This window comes from Oryx dammah, unplaced genomic scaffold (assembly GCF_014754425.2).
Source record: "Oryx dammah isolate SB20612 unplaced genomic scaffold, SCBI_Odam_1.1 HiC_scaffold_17, whole genome shotgun sequence".
Taxonomy (NCBI): domain Eukaryota; kingdom Metazoa; phylum Chordata; class Mammalia; order Artiodactyla; family Bovidae; genus Oryx; species Oryx dammah.
The window spans coordinates 62,422,181-62,439,520 of NW_024070201.1; the positions used below are offsets into that span (position 1 = coordinate 62,422,181).

Here is a 17,340-nt window from a genome sequence, read left to right on the forward strand (position 1 = left end):
CATTGGTTGCCTTGATGTAGTGAGACCTTTGGGGATTGGTGTCCAGACAAGGTGAACATCCACCGGAACAATTTAAAACCACTCAGTTTAAATTCTTGAGCCATATTTATGTGGGTACCATGTGACAGAGATAAAGTAGAACATTTGCCTTGATCTCCTGGACAAAATGTATTTAGTCTTGCGTGTATTTTGAACAGTGCGAACCCTGCATGAGGTTTCCCTGCAGGAGTCGATCCGATACGCCCCTGGGGATGCCGTGGAGAAGTGGCTGAACGACCTGCTGTGCCTGGATTGCCTCAACATCACTCGGATTGTCTCTGGCTGCCCCTTGCCTGAAGCCTGTGAGCTGTATCCTCCTGGGTTCCATTTGTCCTGTGAAAGGGAGAGGGGATGATGGGAGAGTTAAACTGAGGGTTCTGGCCCTTTGCCTCATAGGCTGCTGCTCTGGGAAGAGAAGGTGGAATGTTCTCGATTTGCCTTCTCTTCCTTCCCTGATATGTTTCCGCTTAGAACCAGGGCCTGCTCTTCCCAGGCTGAGGGAACCCACGTATCCAGGTTGTCCTTGGAAGTAGCATGTCTTGTTCTGGGCTCTCTTTGATAGGTTTGGTTGCTTAACCTCAAATCCAGCTACTATGTTAATAGAGATACCCTCTTTTGCTACCATAAGGCCTCCGAGGTTTTCCTCCAACGGCTTATGGCTCTCTACGTGGCTTCTCATTACAAGGTAACTGAAACCAGCCCTCAAATGGACTTGAGCAGTGAAATCCAGCTCTTGGCAGTGCCTTTTTACTTGACTTTTTGCATCTTTTGTTACCCAGTGGCTCAGGTGACCATTCCACTGGGACTAGAATGTCCTGATGTTGGCAGGGGCCAGGGGTTCTACTTCAGGGTTGCATTTCCCATTGTTCAGGCTTGTCTTTTGCTCCAGCTTTGTATACGGAGCATGGGATTTCTGCATGTAGCTCCGTGTGTCGTGGCTGGAGAGGGTGGTAAGTTTTGCCCATTTTAAAAGGGGTACTTATATTTCTTGCCAGTTGGCTGAATGGATGGGCTGAGATGACATAGCAGTTGTAATCTGGGGGGTGCTCTGTGACCTGGGACCAGCTTTACACCCCCGGCTATTTTTAGGGATTGGTGAATGAGAATTTAGAATATTTGGAAGTCTTAAAAAAAGATAACATTGGAAAGGACACTTTGTGTGTGTCTAGGTAGCATTTTTATGAATAATAGCCTTTAATAGAAGGCTGAAGGGTTGGTGTTAGAAGCCCTGAGAGGTTTTCCTAAAATAGTGGCCTCTTATCAGGAGGAGCTTCACTTCCCAGCCGTGAGGTGTGTAGTGCTAACTAAGTAGTTCTCCGCCCCCGCTCTGCAGCCTCAGCGTTCGTGGTGAGGTGACAGGGAACACAAGAGGCTTGTCCCACTGAGGCCCTTATGGAGAGTGTCAGGCTGCCCAGCCGAGATGCTGGCACGTGCTTTCCTGGGATTCAGCACTTCACTTGGCTTTGCGGAAGGCAGTACTCCAGTCGTGATTCTGGAGTAGCCGCTCGAATAAGGACGGGATGAGGAGTGGTTCTCATTGACCGTGTTTGTGCTCCACAGAACTCTCCCAACGACCTTCAGATGCTTTCTGACGCCCCTGCTCACCATCTCTTCTGCCTCCTGCCTCCTGTGCCCCCCACCCAGAATGCCCTTCCAGAAGTGCTTGCCGTCATCCAGGTACAGAAGCTGAGGTGTCCTTGTGCCATCGATTTGGGAACCGCTTAGGCAGTCAAGGATTTGTGGCTCAGTAACGGGAGTGCAGAAGCTGTTGATTCCTGAGCTGGAGCCAAGTGACTGGGTGTATCCAGACAGGCAGTTAGGGTGCAAAGGAAACCACCACCCTAACACACACCCAAAGCTTCACTGTTCATGGATGGCTGAAAGGCAGAACTGGCTTTGCATATTTTGACTTACAGGTCCTGAAACAGAACTTTGTTTTCCTTTTTATTTCAAAAGCAGTCCATGGTACTTGTAAAATTAAATGGCAGATTGGAAACATGTTTTTAGTGCCTGGCATGTATTTATGAATTTCTTTATCATTTTTCTTATTCACAGACGTGGGATCATAGTATTTGGCAATCATTTTTTCCAACATGTCAAATATTCATAATTTTCATAATTTTTAAGGGTTACAATTGTATTTCATTACGTGCACATACCGTGTTTAACTGTGTTTACCCATGAGTCATTGTGAATTTGCACAGTTCTGTACAGAGCCATATGACCCACCCGAGTCTTAATCAATGAGCTCACGTGTACACCGTGTGTGGAGACCCTCGTCTAGTGTGGTTTTGCTTTCTGGGCCAGGGGGATATCAGTATTCTGCCTCCTTAGGTGACGGTGTCAGGATGCCCATGGGACATAGTAATGAAACTTCCTTTAGAAACAGATGAGTTGGTTACAGGGTTAAGTGTGAGCGGGAGTGGAAACAACTGGCCTGGTCAGAGCCAGGGCAGGGCGCTGGTGAGGTTCTGTGGGTGGGGGCTCTACCTGGAGCCGCCTCTCTCTCTGCACCGTCTTGCTTTCCCCACAGGTGTGCCTTGAGGGGGAGATTTCACACCAGTCCATCTTGAACAGCCTGTCTCGGGGCAAGAAGGCTTCAGGTGACCTGATTCCATGGACAGTGTCAGAACAGGTGAAGTGCTTTCCTTGGGGTGTCTCGGGGTGGTGGTGGGGGATGCTGGCGATGTTGGAGGCTGTCTTTTGTTGCTAAGTAACTGGCTTGTGCCTCCCTCACAGTTCCAAGACCCAGACTTTGGCGGTCTCTCAGGTGGAAGGGTGGTTCGCATTGCTGTTCACCCGGACTATCAAGGGGTAACGTGTCCTCATGCCTTCAAACCTGGCGTGCTATCATTAGTTGCAGGTGTGTTGCTGGCCGTCATTAGGCCAGGTGCATTGGTTGTTTAAATAGGAAGCTGGTCAAGGAGTAGTAGACCCAGGTGCTGGGGGTGGTTTGCCCGGGGCTGGGTGGGCAGTCAGGATGGTTGTATATGGTTGCTCTTCCCTTTGTGAGGACAGGGGGCTGGGGAACCAGATCTTACAGTCATGACTGCCTGTCTTGAAGTCTCCACTGAGGAGTTAGCTGGAGAGTCATCAGTTTGGAGCTGGCTGAGCCATGGACCAAGAAGCATGGTTGGCCGGCCTCCCACTCGGGTGGCAGATGGCCGGGCTAGATGGTGCAAGAGTAAGGGTCTTGCTACATGAGGGCTTGAGGGTCTCTGCTTTGACCTTGTTGGGGGATTTCATTGGTTCTCTTTGCCAAGGGCAGGGTGACCCAGAGTGAGGCTTTCTAGAAGTGGTACAGGGGTGCAGAAGTGCTTAGATGCTGAGGACATCTCTGCTCCCCTCGCCCGTTTCCCTCGTGTGCTCACAGATGGGCTATGGCAGCCGAGCCCTGCAGCTGCTCCAGATGTACTATGAGGGCAGGTTCCCTTGTCTTGAGGAGAAGGTCCTGGAGACGTCGCGGGAGATTCACACCGTCAGCAGTGAGGTAAGCGTCTTCTGGCTGCGCTCCCAGTTCCTGGCAGAGACCAGGTTTCTCTCTAGGTCTTTGGGATTGTCCTCAAGAGCAGTCTCGTGGTCTGGGCTACACTGGGCCGCAGCAGCTGAGCTCCTCTCTGGTTTTGGAGATGCTTCTCTCTCTCTAGCTAGCACTTAAACCGAGGCCCTTGGATCAGCATCATTAGCCTCATCTGGAGACGTGTTAAGTCTGTCAGTCCCTGAATTGAGGCTTTAGGGTGGGGCCCAGTAATCTGTGTCTTCACAAGCTCCCAGGTGACGCTGATGCTCCTTTGAGCTTGAAGCCCTCGCTCTGCAGTCTCTTCCCCTCAGTACTGAAGCCAGACCCAGGGAAGCTTTGTCTTTCTGGATATAACACTAGGAACTGGGGCGGCTTTTCACGCGGGTTAATTTGATTTTTCACAACGTGCCTGTTCTGGAGGTGGGGAGGGCTTATATTTAAGGTCAGGCTCAGAGCTGTGTCACTTCCCGAGACCCTGGGACCATGTGGTGGCAGACCTGCATCTTCAGCCCATCTTGAGAACCCTGCCTCTGTCTCTTTGTACACGTGTTTGGCGTTTCTAAACATGTGGCTATTTCCTGAATTCTGGGTTCTGAGGAGTGTGATTCCAGGCTCGTGTAGGGGTTTGGGATTCTTGGGAATGATCACTGGGCTTAGCGGTGTGTTTTCATTTTTAAAACCATGGGAACAAAGATAGAAACCTGCCCCAGTTTTTGGTGTGTTTGTCCAGAGCCTGGTGTGGCTGGGGTGCTTGGGCATGTCACTAACTTTCCTCCTCCTCTGCTGGATGGAACTGCCCTCCCCCGGCGTCCACCAGGCCGTCAGCTTGTTGGAAGAAGTCGTCACTTCCCGGAAGGACCTGCCTCCCTTACTTCTCAAGCTGAATGAGAGGCCTGCTGAACGCCTGGACTACCTGGGGGTGTCCTATGGCCTGACCCCCAGGCTCCTCAAGTAAGTATCCTCTGGGCCCTGGTGTCCTGAGAGCTCACGTTCTCTGGGCTGTGTCTATCTGTCTTGGGGCGATGGCCATCGGAGACTCCCCGTGGCCCATGCCAGCCGCTCCCAGAAGGCACACGTGGCGACCTGCTCTGTGTCTTTGCAGGTTCTGGAAACGAGCTGGGTTTGTTCCTGTTTATCTGCGACAGACCCCGGTGAGTGAGGCGTGTGGCAAAGAAGGGGCTGGCGGCAGGAGTGTCCCTGCAGAGCCCTGGTTCCTCTGGCTCCACTCTGAGCAGGCGTCCCTGTGCTGCCAGGAGGTTGGCTCTGATGGCCCCCGGGGCAGCCGGCCTCACTGAGAGGCCACGTGGTCACACTCGTTCCTGCCCCCATCTCCGCCCCACGCAGTTGAGCGGCTTTGTGCTTGACTGAGATGGCAGAGGTGCATGTGGACTTGTCCCCCTGGTTCTGGAATCCTGTCACTGGGGGCCTTCTCGAGTACGTACTTTTTATAAGTACTTTTTGAAAAAACAGGAAGGAAAGTGGTTTTAGCAGTGCTTGAGGCAAGTTGGTATCTGAAGGAGGGATGTGATTGTGTGGTTAACAGAGCCGTAGAGAATAAAGTAGAAGGTGGGAGAGCTAGTGAGTCAGGTTATTAGAAAAAATATTTAGCGCCTGTGGTGAATCAGGCGGTGAGTAAGATAAGCCAGGAAAGCTTGTTTTCTGATGAGTGGAAATAACATAGTGAGCAAACAAGAAATGCTCAGGTGGCGATGGTGTGGTGAGTGGCCAGGCTTCTGGGGTGACCTTTCACACTGCAGCCTGAACGGTCAGAGTGGGCCAGCCGTGTGACAGCCCTGCCTGCAGAGAAGAGCGCTTCCAAGCAGAGGGCACAGCAAATGTGAGGACCTGAGGTGGAAAGGACATTGGTGATTTGAAGGAGATACAAGGCCGGTGTGGCTGGAGGACCCTTGAAAAGGGTGGAGGTTCATGGTAGGGCAGCTCCCTGTTCTGGTGGAGGGAGGGGTTAGAGGGAAGGTTCGGGGCTGCCGTGTGGACAGTGGACCGCAGTCGAGGCGGGGAGATGAGCGGATGAGACGGGTGGCGTGGCTTGGGGATGCAGTGAGGGGAGAGAAGGGGCCAGATGCCAGGGGTGTTTGGAAGGAACTGAGTAGAGTCGAAGGTGGAGCTGTGGAAGATGAGTGAACAGAAGGCTTGAGGGCAGTGCTTTTTTTTTTTTTTTTTGGCTTGAGAGACTGGGTGTTGGAAGTGCTGTTTGTTGAGATAAGACTCAATGGGGAGCACCAGGTTTGGAGGTGGAAGTGAGAACTGTTTTGGGGTCTAATAAGACCTCCAAGTGGACATAGGGAATAGGCAGTTGACCACAGGAATCTGGAATTCAAAGAAGAGGCTGGACCTGGAGACAGATTTGAGAGTCATCAGTGTGTTCTTAATAGAATATACTCCTGGGTAAAGGATTTTGGAGGGGGTCAGTGTCTGTTTTCTTCACAGCTGTAACCCCAGCACTTAATAGCATCTGCTGTGTATAGTGTGTGTTCAGTAAATACTTAAGTTTTTAAAGCTGTTGAAAGTAGGGGCTGAGAATAAAGAAGGTGAGTCCTTGGACATTCCAGCATTTAGAGGAATGAGTTGGAAAATACATCAAGGTAGGGGGCTGAGGAGGAAGAGCTGTGATCTATAGGAGAAGGGTAGGGTTTGTGGTTTAAAGAAGGGAAGTCATTGCCCTCAAGAGAATGAATAAGTTGAGGACAGTTGACCATTGGACTCTGGCACTGGTGATTGGAGTGAAGGAGGCTTCTGTGGAGGGGTTACCCTGACGGGAGAAGAGAAGGAGGTGAGGAGATAGACTGAATAGGTGGTTCCTACATGAGGCAGAGGGGCCAGAGGAATAGGTCGCTGGAGGGGGATTGGAGCTGGGGTGGGCTCGTCAGCCTGGAGATTCCAGAACATGCTGCTTGGCTGCAGTGTGTGGCCCTGCAGAGCTCATGCAGACACAGGTGAGGGGGGCTGGTGACAGGTCTGCAGGCCCGGAAGAGGCCGGAGGGCAGGAGAGGGGGCCAGCGCATCCCCTACAACTGGAGGGCGGTGAAGAGTGTGGGCACAGAGGGTGTCGGGTGGCTGGTGGAGGTCGTGCCGGGAGGGTGACGTTCTCCTGATCGCTCTGTTTTGCTGGAGAGGAGAGCAGCACCTCAGAGGGAGTGTCGGAGGTGTGGTTTTGGAAAGCTCAAGGTCAGTATCCAAGGGAGATGCCCATTTGAGAGTTCAGAGCTGGACTGGTGAGGACCACTGGGTGTGTGGCTGCCTCCACGGGGCAGGGGTGGCAGTGGGGGTGCTGGGTCCTCATCAGCGAGGCTGGTCGAGTCTGGGGTGTAGCCTTGGCCATCGACTGCAGGGAGCACACTGGAGCCAGTGCGTTCAGCACAGACCGTGGTGTGTCCCCGTGTTCTGATACTGTGCACTGCTTGCTTGTGACTTGGTGGTGGCATTTTGTTACTTGAATGCCCTTCAGTTGAAATCTGTTATTTTTATGGTGTTGGGCTGTGTGGTTGTTGTGTAGTAAAAAATCTTAAAACCTGTGGTCACTGTTCTGGAACCTAAAGGAGCCTGCCCTTGTAAGCCTGTTGCCAGCATGAGAGCCCTCGCCATGCTCTTTGCTGGCCATGGAGCCTTTGCTGTGAGCGCCCAAAACATGTTGATTGGGTCATGTGGTGTTTAAGCTGTAATGCCTCTTGGCTCATAGTCTGACCTGGTGTGAGCAAGGGCTCACAGCAGAAGGTGTGAGCAACGGCTCACAGCAGAAGGTGTGCTCCGAAGGTTCAAGCAGCTTTGCTCCATTGCGGGGGCCACTGGGACAGAGTAGCCTCTGGAAGCTGTCATGTAGGCAGTGGGCCCTGCGAGAATGAGGGCGAGGCCGCCCCTCCCTCTGGGGAGGAAGCAAGGGTCCGTAGAGTGTGCTTGCCCGTGCACGTTGACGGGGGCTTCCTAAAGGGGCCTTCGTGCCAGTCAGGGATCTGTGTTCCCCAGAACGACCTGACTGGAGAACACTCGTGCATCATGCTGAAGACACTGATGGACGAGGAGGAGGCAGACCAGGGCGCCTGGCTCTCCGCCTTTTGGAAAGGTGAGTGGGGAGTGGACCTGGGGGGCAGCCAGGTGACGGGCCCCGGGCCCTGCAGACCTCTGACTCCGTCTGGTTGGACCCGCAGATTTCCGAAGGCGGTTCCTAGCCCTGCTGTCTTACCAGTTCAGCACCTTCTCTCCTCCCCTGGCCCTGAACATCCTCCAGAACAGAAACATCGGGAAACCTGTGCAGCCGGGTGAGCTGGCCAGGCGGCCTGAGGGCTGGCGGGGCTCGGTCGTGCGGAACGTATGGGAGGTGGGCGTGTGGTCCAGGAGGCGGGCTAGACTAGGCGTGGAGGGACCAGTTGCAGGCCTATATCCCCCGCCGCCGCCTCCGCTCAGCAGTCCCTGCCCCATCACTGCGCCTCTGTCACGCACTGTGCCTATCATCCCCACGACAGGACTAGAGGCGTGTGTGACTTGGCTTCAGAGACATATGTAAGGCCTGCAGCTAGTCAGTTCTGGAACCTGTTCTAAATCCCTTGAGCTAGGGCAACTAGCTCAATTCTGAGGCTCCATTTTCTCATTCATGAAATTGTAATAAGAACCTGCTGCCAACCTTCTGTAGCCAACACATAGAAATGCTTTGGGCACACAGATTCTGTTTGAATACTTAAAATATAAAAAAGGTGTAAAGGATCATTAGTACTAACAGCTGTGGGGATTTTTCCCCGCTGTTGGTGGTTATGTGAATGTGTCTCTCTCTTGGGATCAATTATATTTGGGTGGAAAAATCTGTTTCTGGAGCTGGGGGTGGGAGCCTGTGTGCTGCCTGCGAAGCTGGGTCCTGAAGAGAAGTGACGAAGTGGGGAAAATGCTGGGGTCCTCTAACCCCAGGGCACTGATGCTCAGAGTCCCGTGCCAACACGAGGGTCACACACCACCCACCCCCGTCACACAGCCCGAGCCGCCTCCCCTCTGCATGAGGAGGTCAGGGCTGCCTGAGGTGGGGTGTTGTATGGGTGGGCAGGCTCTTTCGGGTGGTCCTCCCCTGCTCTGGCTGAAGACTGGTGGAGGAACAGCTGCTGGGTGCCACCCGGGGACCCTTGTGCGTGCCACGTGGGAATTCCAGCAAGGGTGTCGGGCTGCTCTGACCCGTCTGGCTCTGTCGCACGTCCAGCCCTACGCCGGGAGGAGCTGGAAGCACTCTTCCTCCCCTACGATCTGAAGAGGCTGGAGATGTATTCACGGAACATGGTTGACTATCACCTCATCATGGACATGATCCCGGCCATCTCCCGGCTGTATTTCCTGAACCAGCTGGGGGACCTGGCCCTGTCTGCGGCCCAGTCGGTAGGTTACCTGCTGCTCGTGTGCTGGCTTTGTGGAGCAGTTTATGTGCTGGGAGTTGGTCGGCTGCTATGACATAACTTTGGGCATTTAGTTCTTCGTGGTTCTGATAGCATTTACTTTTTCATGGTTCTGATGAGGGAGTAGGGGTCCCCTTTTGCAGGTAGGGGACCCTTGGGCTCTCTAGTCAGGCCATGCACCCAGCAAAACAGCAGAAGAGCCGCTGTCTGAATCCACATTCTTCTACCCCACCGTGTGCCTCGCTTCTTTCTCTGCTTATCAGAGGTCCAAGAGCACCCTGTACTGTAACACAGCTGTAAAGCGGCTGTTTGCTGGGATAAGAAGTTGGTCTGGGGACTGCAGGAGGAAGGCGTGCTTCCTGGTGGATGAGCAGGAAGATTTCCTAGTAGTGCCAGTCGACGTTTTGACCGAGAGAGAGTAACTCTGGTTCTCGGTGCCATTTTAACGGATAAAAGCCTGTTCTGGCAGCCACTCCAACAGATTTCCTGTCCCCCAGGCTCTTCTCTTGGGGATCGGCCTGCAGCACAAGTCCGTGGACCAGCTGGAAAAGGAGATCGAGCTGCCCTCGGGCCAATTGATGGGACTTTTCAACCGGATCATCCGCAAGGTTGTGAAGGTAACCTCAGACGAGGGCAGGGTTTTGGCCCATTTTCTGCCCAAAGATGCAGAAATGTTAACATTTGGTTCTGATTGCCTCAGATCTCTCTCTCACACACACACACACAGAAATGGGGGGCTTCAGCTGTAACATTCTCTCCCAGAGGCACCCCGATTGGAGTATACCTTGTCTCCACTCTGTTTTCCTGCTTCCCCACGAGTGTGTGGACTCCTAAACGACACGGAGTGTGCGCTAAATGGATGAGTAACGAGTGGTTGGGTCTCGGCTGCTCCTTCATCTTCTGCTTCTCGGCCTTGCTCTTTTGTAGCTGTTCAATGAAGTGCAGGAGAAGGCCATCGAGGAGCAGATGGTGGCCGTGAAGGATGTGGTTATGGAGCCCACAATGAAGACGCTGAGCGACGACCTGGTACAAACACCGAACCTCTTCTCTCTGCCCTGGAGGGAGGGCCCTCAGCGCTGGGGTCCTAGGGGTGTGAGGAGCGCACTCCCCAAGTTTCCCTGCCTTTGTGTGTGCTCCCTGCCCTGGACGAGGCCTCCCGCTGAGTGTGTGTGAGAGCCGGCCGTCAGGCAGCTTCTGTTGCAATACTTGTTTGTCCTTTTAGATTTTTCAGAAGGCATGTTTTAACATCGTGTACACTTTAGTAAGAGCTTCCTCTGCAGGTGTGGGATAGAGCTTCCTCTGCAGGTGTGGGAGGTGGTGAACGTGGTGAAGGAGAGGTCTGCTGGTGGTCGTGATGGTGTTCCTCCCACTCAGCTCTGTCTGATTTGCCCCCTGCTTGACTCTGACCACAGGACGAAGCGGCCAAGGAGTTTCAGGAGAAACACAGGAAAGAAGTGGGGAAGCTGAAGGACATGGACCTCTCTCAGTAAGGCCCCTCGGCGGCTCGCGGGAAGCACAGAGACTCTGTTCATGTCTTCTAATTCACATCCTGGGTGCCCCAAAAGCTGTGTTTCATGGGATTGTTCTTAGAAGCACTAATAGCTAAAAACCTCCCCATTCACTATTTGCATAATTTTGAAAGATTTGTTTTCCCCAGATCTGCTCTGCCACTTTGTAAGTCATGACTTACAAATGGTATTGTGTCCCAGGCCCCTCAGGGGAGGTGGCTGCTGATCCATAAGCACCCACTTTCAGTGGCTACTTTTTAATACTTGGCTTTTGATGTGAATTTGAAGAAAGGGTTCTATGGCCAACATTCCAACAAAATTCCCTTGCTCTCCAACCTTCTGTGCCCTGGAAGTTACAGCCCTTTTCGAGCTTCAGCTACAATGGTGGTGCCTGCCCCATAGATTATGAATAATGCTCCAGAATTTGGTGACCTCTGAGCCTTTTTGACCCATAGTCCTGTTGCCGAGTCATTAGGGATAGTGGTTGGACATCAGATGGAGGCAGCCTGGAGGTCCGAGAGCAGGGTATTGAGCTTTGCCCTTGGCTTTGCAGCATCAGACCCTTGACTGGCCAGGACTGCTAGATCTCAGAGGTGGGGGGCGGGGGGCAGGGCGCGGTCCAGGGGCTTGTGGGCTGTGGAGGTGCGGCGAGCAGGGAGATGGTGGGGGTGACAGGAGGCTTTTCTTGGGTGGTTGGTGAGTCGGGTGGGAGAAGTCGGGTGGCTGCCTTCTGTGCCCGTGACCCCTGCTTGCTCCCGTGATGTTCCCGTCCCCTGCTCTCTTATGTACAGACACTGGCATATCTCAGCCTGGCTTTCGTGGCAGGATGTGTGTGATGGGAATGTCACCACCCTCTTACTTTCTTTTAAGCTGTTTTCTCTTCCTTGGAGCGGGCTTTGATATTTCCTTTTATTTTTATAGATATGTAATCCGTGGGGACGATGAAGAATGGAATGAAGTTTTGAACAAAGCCGGGCAGAATGCCTCGATCGTCAGCCTGAAAAGGTGAGGGCCCGGCATCCACCAGGCAGGGGAGGCCTTGTGGCCTTCTCTCTGCTTCCCTAGTAGCTTTCACTTGGGAAAGGAGGCTGGCGCAGGTGCTTTGAGGAGTCACTGTTCTCTCCTTTGAGGGTTGCTCCTTTTGTATCGTATTTCCTACTGAACAGTTAGAGGCTTGGATCTCTGCGTCCCTCATATTCCTAGACATGTCAGGGAGCTGGGCTTGAACAGCCTTGGAGTTGCTGCTAAGCACTTCCTGGGGGCTTTAATGCAGCTTTCCCTTCATGCTCAGAACAACAGAGGTGGCTTTGTTCTTATATCACTGCTTTTTTTTTTATTGAAGTATAATTAACTTACAGTGTAGTGTAATTGACTTATAGTATTGCTGTACCACAGTGAAATGACTCAGTTATACATATAGTTTTTTGTATTTTTTTCCATTATGGTTTGTCACAGGATCTTGAATGTAGTTCCCTGTGCTGTATAGTAGGACCTTACTTATCCATTCTGTATATACCCGTTCGCATCTGCTAATCCCAGGCTCCCACTCCACCCCTCTCCTGCCTCCCTCCCCTTTGGCAACCACTGGTCTGGTCTCTGTTTCTGTGACGGTTTCATAGAGCAGTTCGTTTGTGTCGCATTTTAGGTTCCAGATATCAGTGGTATCATATGGTATTTGTCGTTCTTCTGCTTATTTCACTTAGTATGATCTCTGGTTGCACCCATGTTGCTGCAAACAGCATTATTCCATTCTCTCTATGGCTGAGTATTACTTCATTGTATATACGCACCACATTTTCTTTCTCCATTCATCTCTCAGTGAGCATTTAGGCTGCTTCCATGTCTTGGCTGTTGTGAGCAGTGCTGCTGTATACATAGGGGTGCATATATATTTTTGAATTATAGTTTTGTCTAGATATATACCCAGGAGTGGGATTGCTGGATCATAGGGTAATTCTTAATCTGCTGAGAAACCTCCATGCTGGTTTCCATTGTTGTTCAGTCCGTCTCTCTGTGACCCCATGGACTGCAGCACTCCAGCCTTCCCCGTCTTTCATCACCTGGCAGAGTTTGCTCAGATTCATGTCCATTGAGTCCGTGATGCCATCCAATCATCTCATCCTCTCTTTTCCATATTGATTGCACTAACTCACATTCCCAACAGTGTAGGAGGGTTTTCTCTTCTCCACATTCGCTCTGGCATTTGTTAATTGTAGACTTTTTAGTGATGGCCCTTCTGATCAGCATGAGGTAGTACCTCTGTGCTTTTGATTTGCATTTCTCTAACACTTGGCAGTGTTGGGCATACTTTCATGTGTCTGTTGGCCATTTGTATGTCTTCTTTGGAGAAAGGTCTCTAGGTCTTCTGCACTTTTTTTTGTTGTTGTTGAGCTGTAGGAACTGTTTGTATATTTTGGAAATGGAAATCAAGCCCTGGTTGATTGCATCATTTGCAAATGTTTTCTGCCATTCTGTAGGTTTCTTTTTGTTTATGGTTTCCTTTGCTGTGTGAAAGCTTGTAAGTGTGATTAGATCCCATTTATTTATTTTTGTTTTTATTTCTGTTTGGGAGACTGACCTATGAAAACATCGGTATGATATTTGTCAAAGTGTTTTGCCCATGTTCTCTTCTAGGAGTTTTATGGTTATATCAGTGTTTTAAAGATGAAGTAATAACCAAGGCTCTCAGATGTTAAGTGACTTCCCAAGAAGCATATAACCAATAAGAGACAGAGCCAGAATCAGGACCAGGTCTGTCCACTGTAAAGCCCATAGTTTTACCTGCTGTAATTTCCTTCCTCTAAGCCAGTGGTTCTCAACATTTTGGGTTGTGGACCCCAAATGGCTTTTGTGCATGTTGGTTGTATCTATCAGTATTTCCCATTTTAGAAATGAAATACTGAGAAGTTTAAAAAAAAAAGTTTTCTTATTCAAAATTAACAGTCATGGACTCATGGGTTTAAAAAAAAATTTTTAATAACCTTTTCATAAAAATTTCAGTGAGAAAAGTGGGAATGTTTTACATTTATGTTTTTCCAAATCTCTTTAATATTTGGGAAACTAGAAAGCAGCTGGATTCTCTCGTCTGCTTCTGCCTTCAATCTGCTATGCTATCTTATGGTTTGTAGCCTCTGGAAAATAGAATAGTTGGGAGAGAATGAAAGTGGAAAAGGCAGATTATGTATTAGGATTGTTTTGAAAATAGTTTTGACTTTGGGGTCCACCTGGAGGGATCTTGGGGAGCTCTAGAACTCCTTGGACTGCTTTTTGATAAACCCTTGCTACTTCTCTGCAGAGCCACGTGTTTGAGGATGGCAATAGTTCCATGGGTCGGAACCTTCACTGGAGTTTCCCTGGGGAACACAGTGAGGCCTCCCCTGCCCTGGGCCTCTGGAGATGAGGCTTCCAGGGTTGGCTTGGGGGTTCGTGGAGAGGGTGAGTTGTTGGCATTGCCATCAACAGGGTTCCCTGAAGAGCTTATTTGAAAAGAGGACACCTTGTGACTCTAGGAGCCATAGACCCCCGAAACCAGGACAGCCTCTTCTGCCATCTCCATAAGTCACTGTGCAGCCTGGGGGTTTCCCCCATCAGCCCTGGCCTTGTTTTCATGATGGTTTCTGTCATGGCACAAAAGCCCACTGTCAGTGTGTTCTAATTTCTGGTTTGGACGAAAAAGCAGGCGTGGCCCAGGGCTGATGGTGGCCACCGCCTTGACCGTGGTGGCTTTGGAGTGCACGGTGTGTGGCAGCCTCGTCCCGCGCTCCGCCGCTCCTGCCTTTGGGTTGCTGCCACCGCCTGGAGGAGCCTCCTGTATTACTACCTAGCCTGTGTGGCTATTCATGCGTCCACGGTTCAGTGTTAACGTCAGAGCTTGTGCTTTTGGAGGTGAAAACACTGACTGTCATTATGTATGCATTTGAGGCATCTTTTCTTTGTTTTATTAGCAGTCATTTCATTCAGGTGATGTTAATGGTCTCTGGACAGAATTGTTCACCATCTCCTTCTAAGGAGATGTTTGTTTCCAGGGCAGAATGAGACTGGAGAGAAATTTGTAACCTGTAAGCTGGAAGGAAGGTGGCCGTTTCTGAGCTATTCTCCTGTTAATCTGTCAGTGAGGGACCAGTGGCCAGCTGAAGTGTGTCCCTATTCCTTTAGGTTTTCTTCTCACTTAGGAAAGATAACAGCACATCAAAAAGTACTGTACGGTTTTTCTGGGAATTTCATGCTTTGTATTATATTGGGGACTATCCTCATGGTCACTGGGATAATGTGTCTGGTTTCCAGGGTAATCCTCAGTGGTAATTGATAGAAATGAATTTTTCTTGTGATGCCTTGGATTTTTAAGTTTTAAGAGGGGAAATGTACAGATTTAAAGAGTTGAGGTGTAGGTTTTTTTCCTCCACAGTCGAAGCTTGGTCAGGTTGGGAACGGGGTTGGTACGTTGTGTCCTCAGCCCCCAGCACAGCGCCCCTTAGGCCTACAGAGAACACGTCTGTGTAATTGCACATTCTTACATCAAGTTTCAGATGACGGAAACCCTTTTTGAGACAGAGCAGTCTGAAAGAGGTAACAGATCCAGCGTGTTTTTCTTTTGACTCTTGTTTTTTCTTTTCCAGTGACAAGAAAAGGAAGCTGGAGGCCAAACAAGAACCCAAACAGAACAAAAAATTGAAGAAAAACAGAGATATGAAGAACAAAAAAGATATGAAACTGAAGCGGAAGAAATAGTGGAGAGACACTTGGGCGTCGGAGGCTGACTCGTAAGGAAATACCCTGACTTGCAGGACTGACTCTGGCGGGACTGACTCTGGCGGGACTGAGTGGCAGCTGACTGGACTATTAAAAGCAACAGGATCCCCAGGAAACCCAGAAGCAGGCCAGTATTCAGTCTATGAGCTGACCATGGCTTAGGGCAGTGTCGCTTCCGAGGGGGTCTGCTTAGAACGCGATGGTTGGCACACCGTTATTGCCGTCTCTCCCTGCCCAGTCCAGGCCTGCCTTTCCCATACGTTCATATCTTGCTTTGGGCCCAGCTTTCTCCATTCCTTCTTGCACGTGTTGAAGCCGTGCTGGCTCTCGTCTCTTTTCGAGCATCTAGTACACGGCTGTCTGGAGACCCGGGAGGCGGCGGGGGAAGCATCAAGGCCTGTCGTCATGAACTTGCCCAGGCTCCCTGAAGCCTGGAGTCCCAGGAGCTCTAGTCCAGCTGTATGGCCGTGTCAGCCACGTTTAAGCCCTGGGACCCACGCTGCCATGTTCCGACCCTTTCCTCCCCCAGCAGTGACCCAGAAAAGCTTGACTTCTCAACTTAGGGAATGATATGATATCTGAGTCCCCAATACCTGTTATTTCATCCATTTGGGAAAAAAAATGTTGGGAAAGACCCTTTTGCTAGCAGGGATGAGGGGAGATAGAGAATCTATTTTTAATAAATAACATCCTAGAAAGACCAGTGGCCTGTGTGCTCGTCGACTGCACCTAGATGGGAGTTGACTTTGCCCATTCTGGTGGATCTTGGCTGCAGGTGCACTTGGGAGGGTGCCGGCATCAAGGCTCAGGGTGGCTGGGGCTTACCAAGCTGGGAGCCCGTGGGGGAATTGACCGTGCTGACCCATGCTTCCTGTGGCCATTCCATAGGACTTGGTGCGGCACCTGGAAGCCAGCCAGCTGGGCCTCTCTTCATCCCTAACTCCTGTCAGATCGTTTGGTTCCCTCCGTCTCTTGTGGACAGGAGTGTGGTGGCTTCATGTGTTCTGTGGAATGTTTGGTATCTATTTTCCAGTCCTAAGTCTGATACCATTGTTATTGAAACCTGGACCCTGCCATCCTTGACCAGGGATTGAACCCGGGCCCTCTGCAGTGGAAGCTTGGAGTCCTAACCGCTGGAGCACCACAGAACTTCCCCTCTGCTGGATCTGTGCAGTCGTTCCCTATTCATGTCACAAGTGCAGGGAGAGTTCAGAGTGGAAGCTGGCTCCGTCGTGCTCTGGTTCTGATCTACCTGTCTCCTCGCCTCTGCATGTTGAGTTGCTGGTGATCTTTCCAAGCTCCCTGAGTCAGATTTCAGCTTCTGTATTTTTTCTTATTTTTATCTAAAGAATTTCTGTGGTGGCCTTGGTTACTGTTCTTCCTTGGTTTTTCATAGACTCTAAAAGGACTGTCTTCTGTGAATCCAAATAGATCCTTTCCTTAGCCCTGGTAGGTTATCTGGTTCCTAGAAGTCTAGTCTGTGGACAGGGAAGGAAGAGGAGCTTCTGGAGCAAAGAGGATTAAATGTACAGCTCCCAGGACAGATGGCCATAGGGAGGAGAGCAGATTCTGACCGCCTGTGCCTGGGACCACCACGCCTTCCCCCCATTAAGTCTACAGGAAAGTTCAATGAGACGAAAATAATTTTTTTGATCCATTTTTCTCGGGTGAGTGCCTGAGCCTGCCTTTTAGAATTTTTTTTTAAATTATTTGACTGTGCTGGGTCTTTGCTGTGAGTGCTTTCCTCTAGTTGTGGTACAAGGGCTTCTCATTGCAGTGGCTTCTCTTGGTGTGGAGCTCAGGCTCTAGGCATGTGAGCTTTAGTCTCCTGGGCTCTAGAAGAGCACAGATTCAGTAGTTGTGATACACGGGCTTAGTTGCTTCGCAGCATGTGGGATCTTCCCAGATCAGAGATTGAACCCACGTCTTCAGTGTTGGCGGGTGGATTCTTTACCACTGAGCTACAAGGGAAGCCCATCAAAGAGGGTTTTCTTAAAGAGAGTGGCTAAAATGCAGTCACAGCCCAAATGATCTGAGCTGGCTGGTGTGTTAAAACCTCTCCAGCCACATCATCTTACAGGTGCAGGACCCAGGTTGGCCTGGTCTTGCTCAGCACCTCTAGTGTCAAAGCCTGTCC

General features: G+C 50.8%; 1 protein-coding gene across 2 annotated transcripts in view; it reads left to right on the forward strand.

Moving 5' to 3' along the window:
* Positions 1-15,907, forward strand: part of NAT10 (N-acetyltransferase 10) — a 39,266-nt gene extending 23,359 nt beyond the window's left edge. The window contains exons 14-29 of one of the 2 annotated variants that reach the window (XR_005724226.1): positions 198-348; positions 628-724; positions 1,600-1,716; positions 2,573-2,674; positions 2,779-2,853; positions 3,413-3,529; positions 4,377-4,510; positions 4,662-4,710; positions 7,541-7,637; positions 7,723-7,833; positions 8,757-8,929; positions 9,210-9,563; positions 9,874-9,972; positions 10,359-10,432; positions 11,376-11,459; positions 15,071-15,907. Coding sequence is in view for 1 of the 2 variants with exons in the window: in XM_040258981.1 (XP_040114915.1) it covers positions 198-348; positions 628-724; positions 1,600-1,716; positions 2,573-2,674; positions 2,779-2,853; positions 3,413-3,529; positions 4,377-4,510; positions 4,662-4,710; positions 7,541-7,637; positions 7,723-7,833; positions 8,757-8,929; positions 9,444-9,563; positions 9,874-9,972; positions 10,359-10,432; positions 11,376-11,459; positions 15,071-15,182 (1,712 nt within the window). In the remaining variant the exon portion in view is untranslated. The remainder of the gene's footprint in view (positions 1-197; positions 349-627; positions 725-1,599; positions 1,717-2,572; positions 2,675-2,778; positions 2,854-3,412; positions 3,530-4,376; positions 4,511-4,661; positions 4,711-7,540; positions 7,638-7,722; positions 7,834-8,756; positions 8,930-9,209; positions 9,564-9,873; positions 9,973-10,358; positions 10,433-11,375; positions 11,460-15,070) is intronic. The other variant, XM_040258981.1, reaches the window with a different exon arrangement.
* The last annotated feature ends 1,433 nt before the right edge of the window (positions 15,908-17,340 follow it).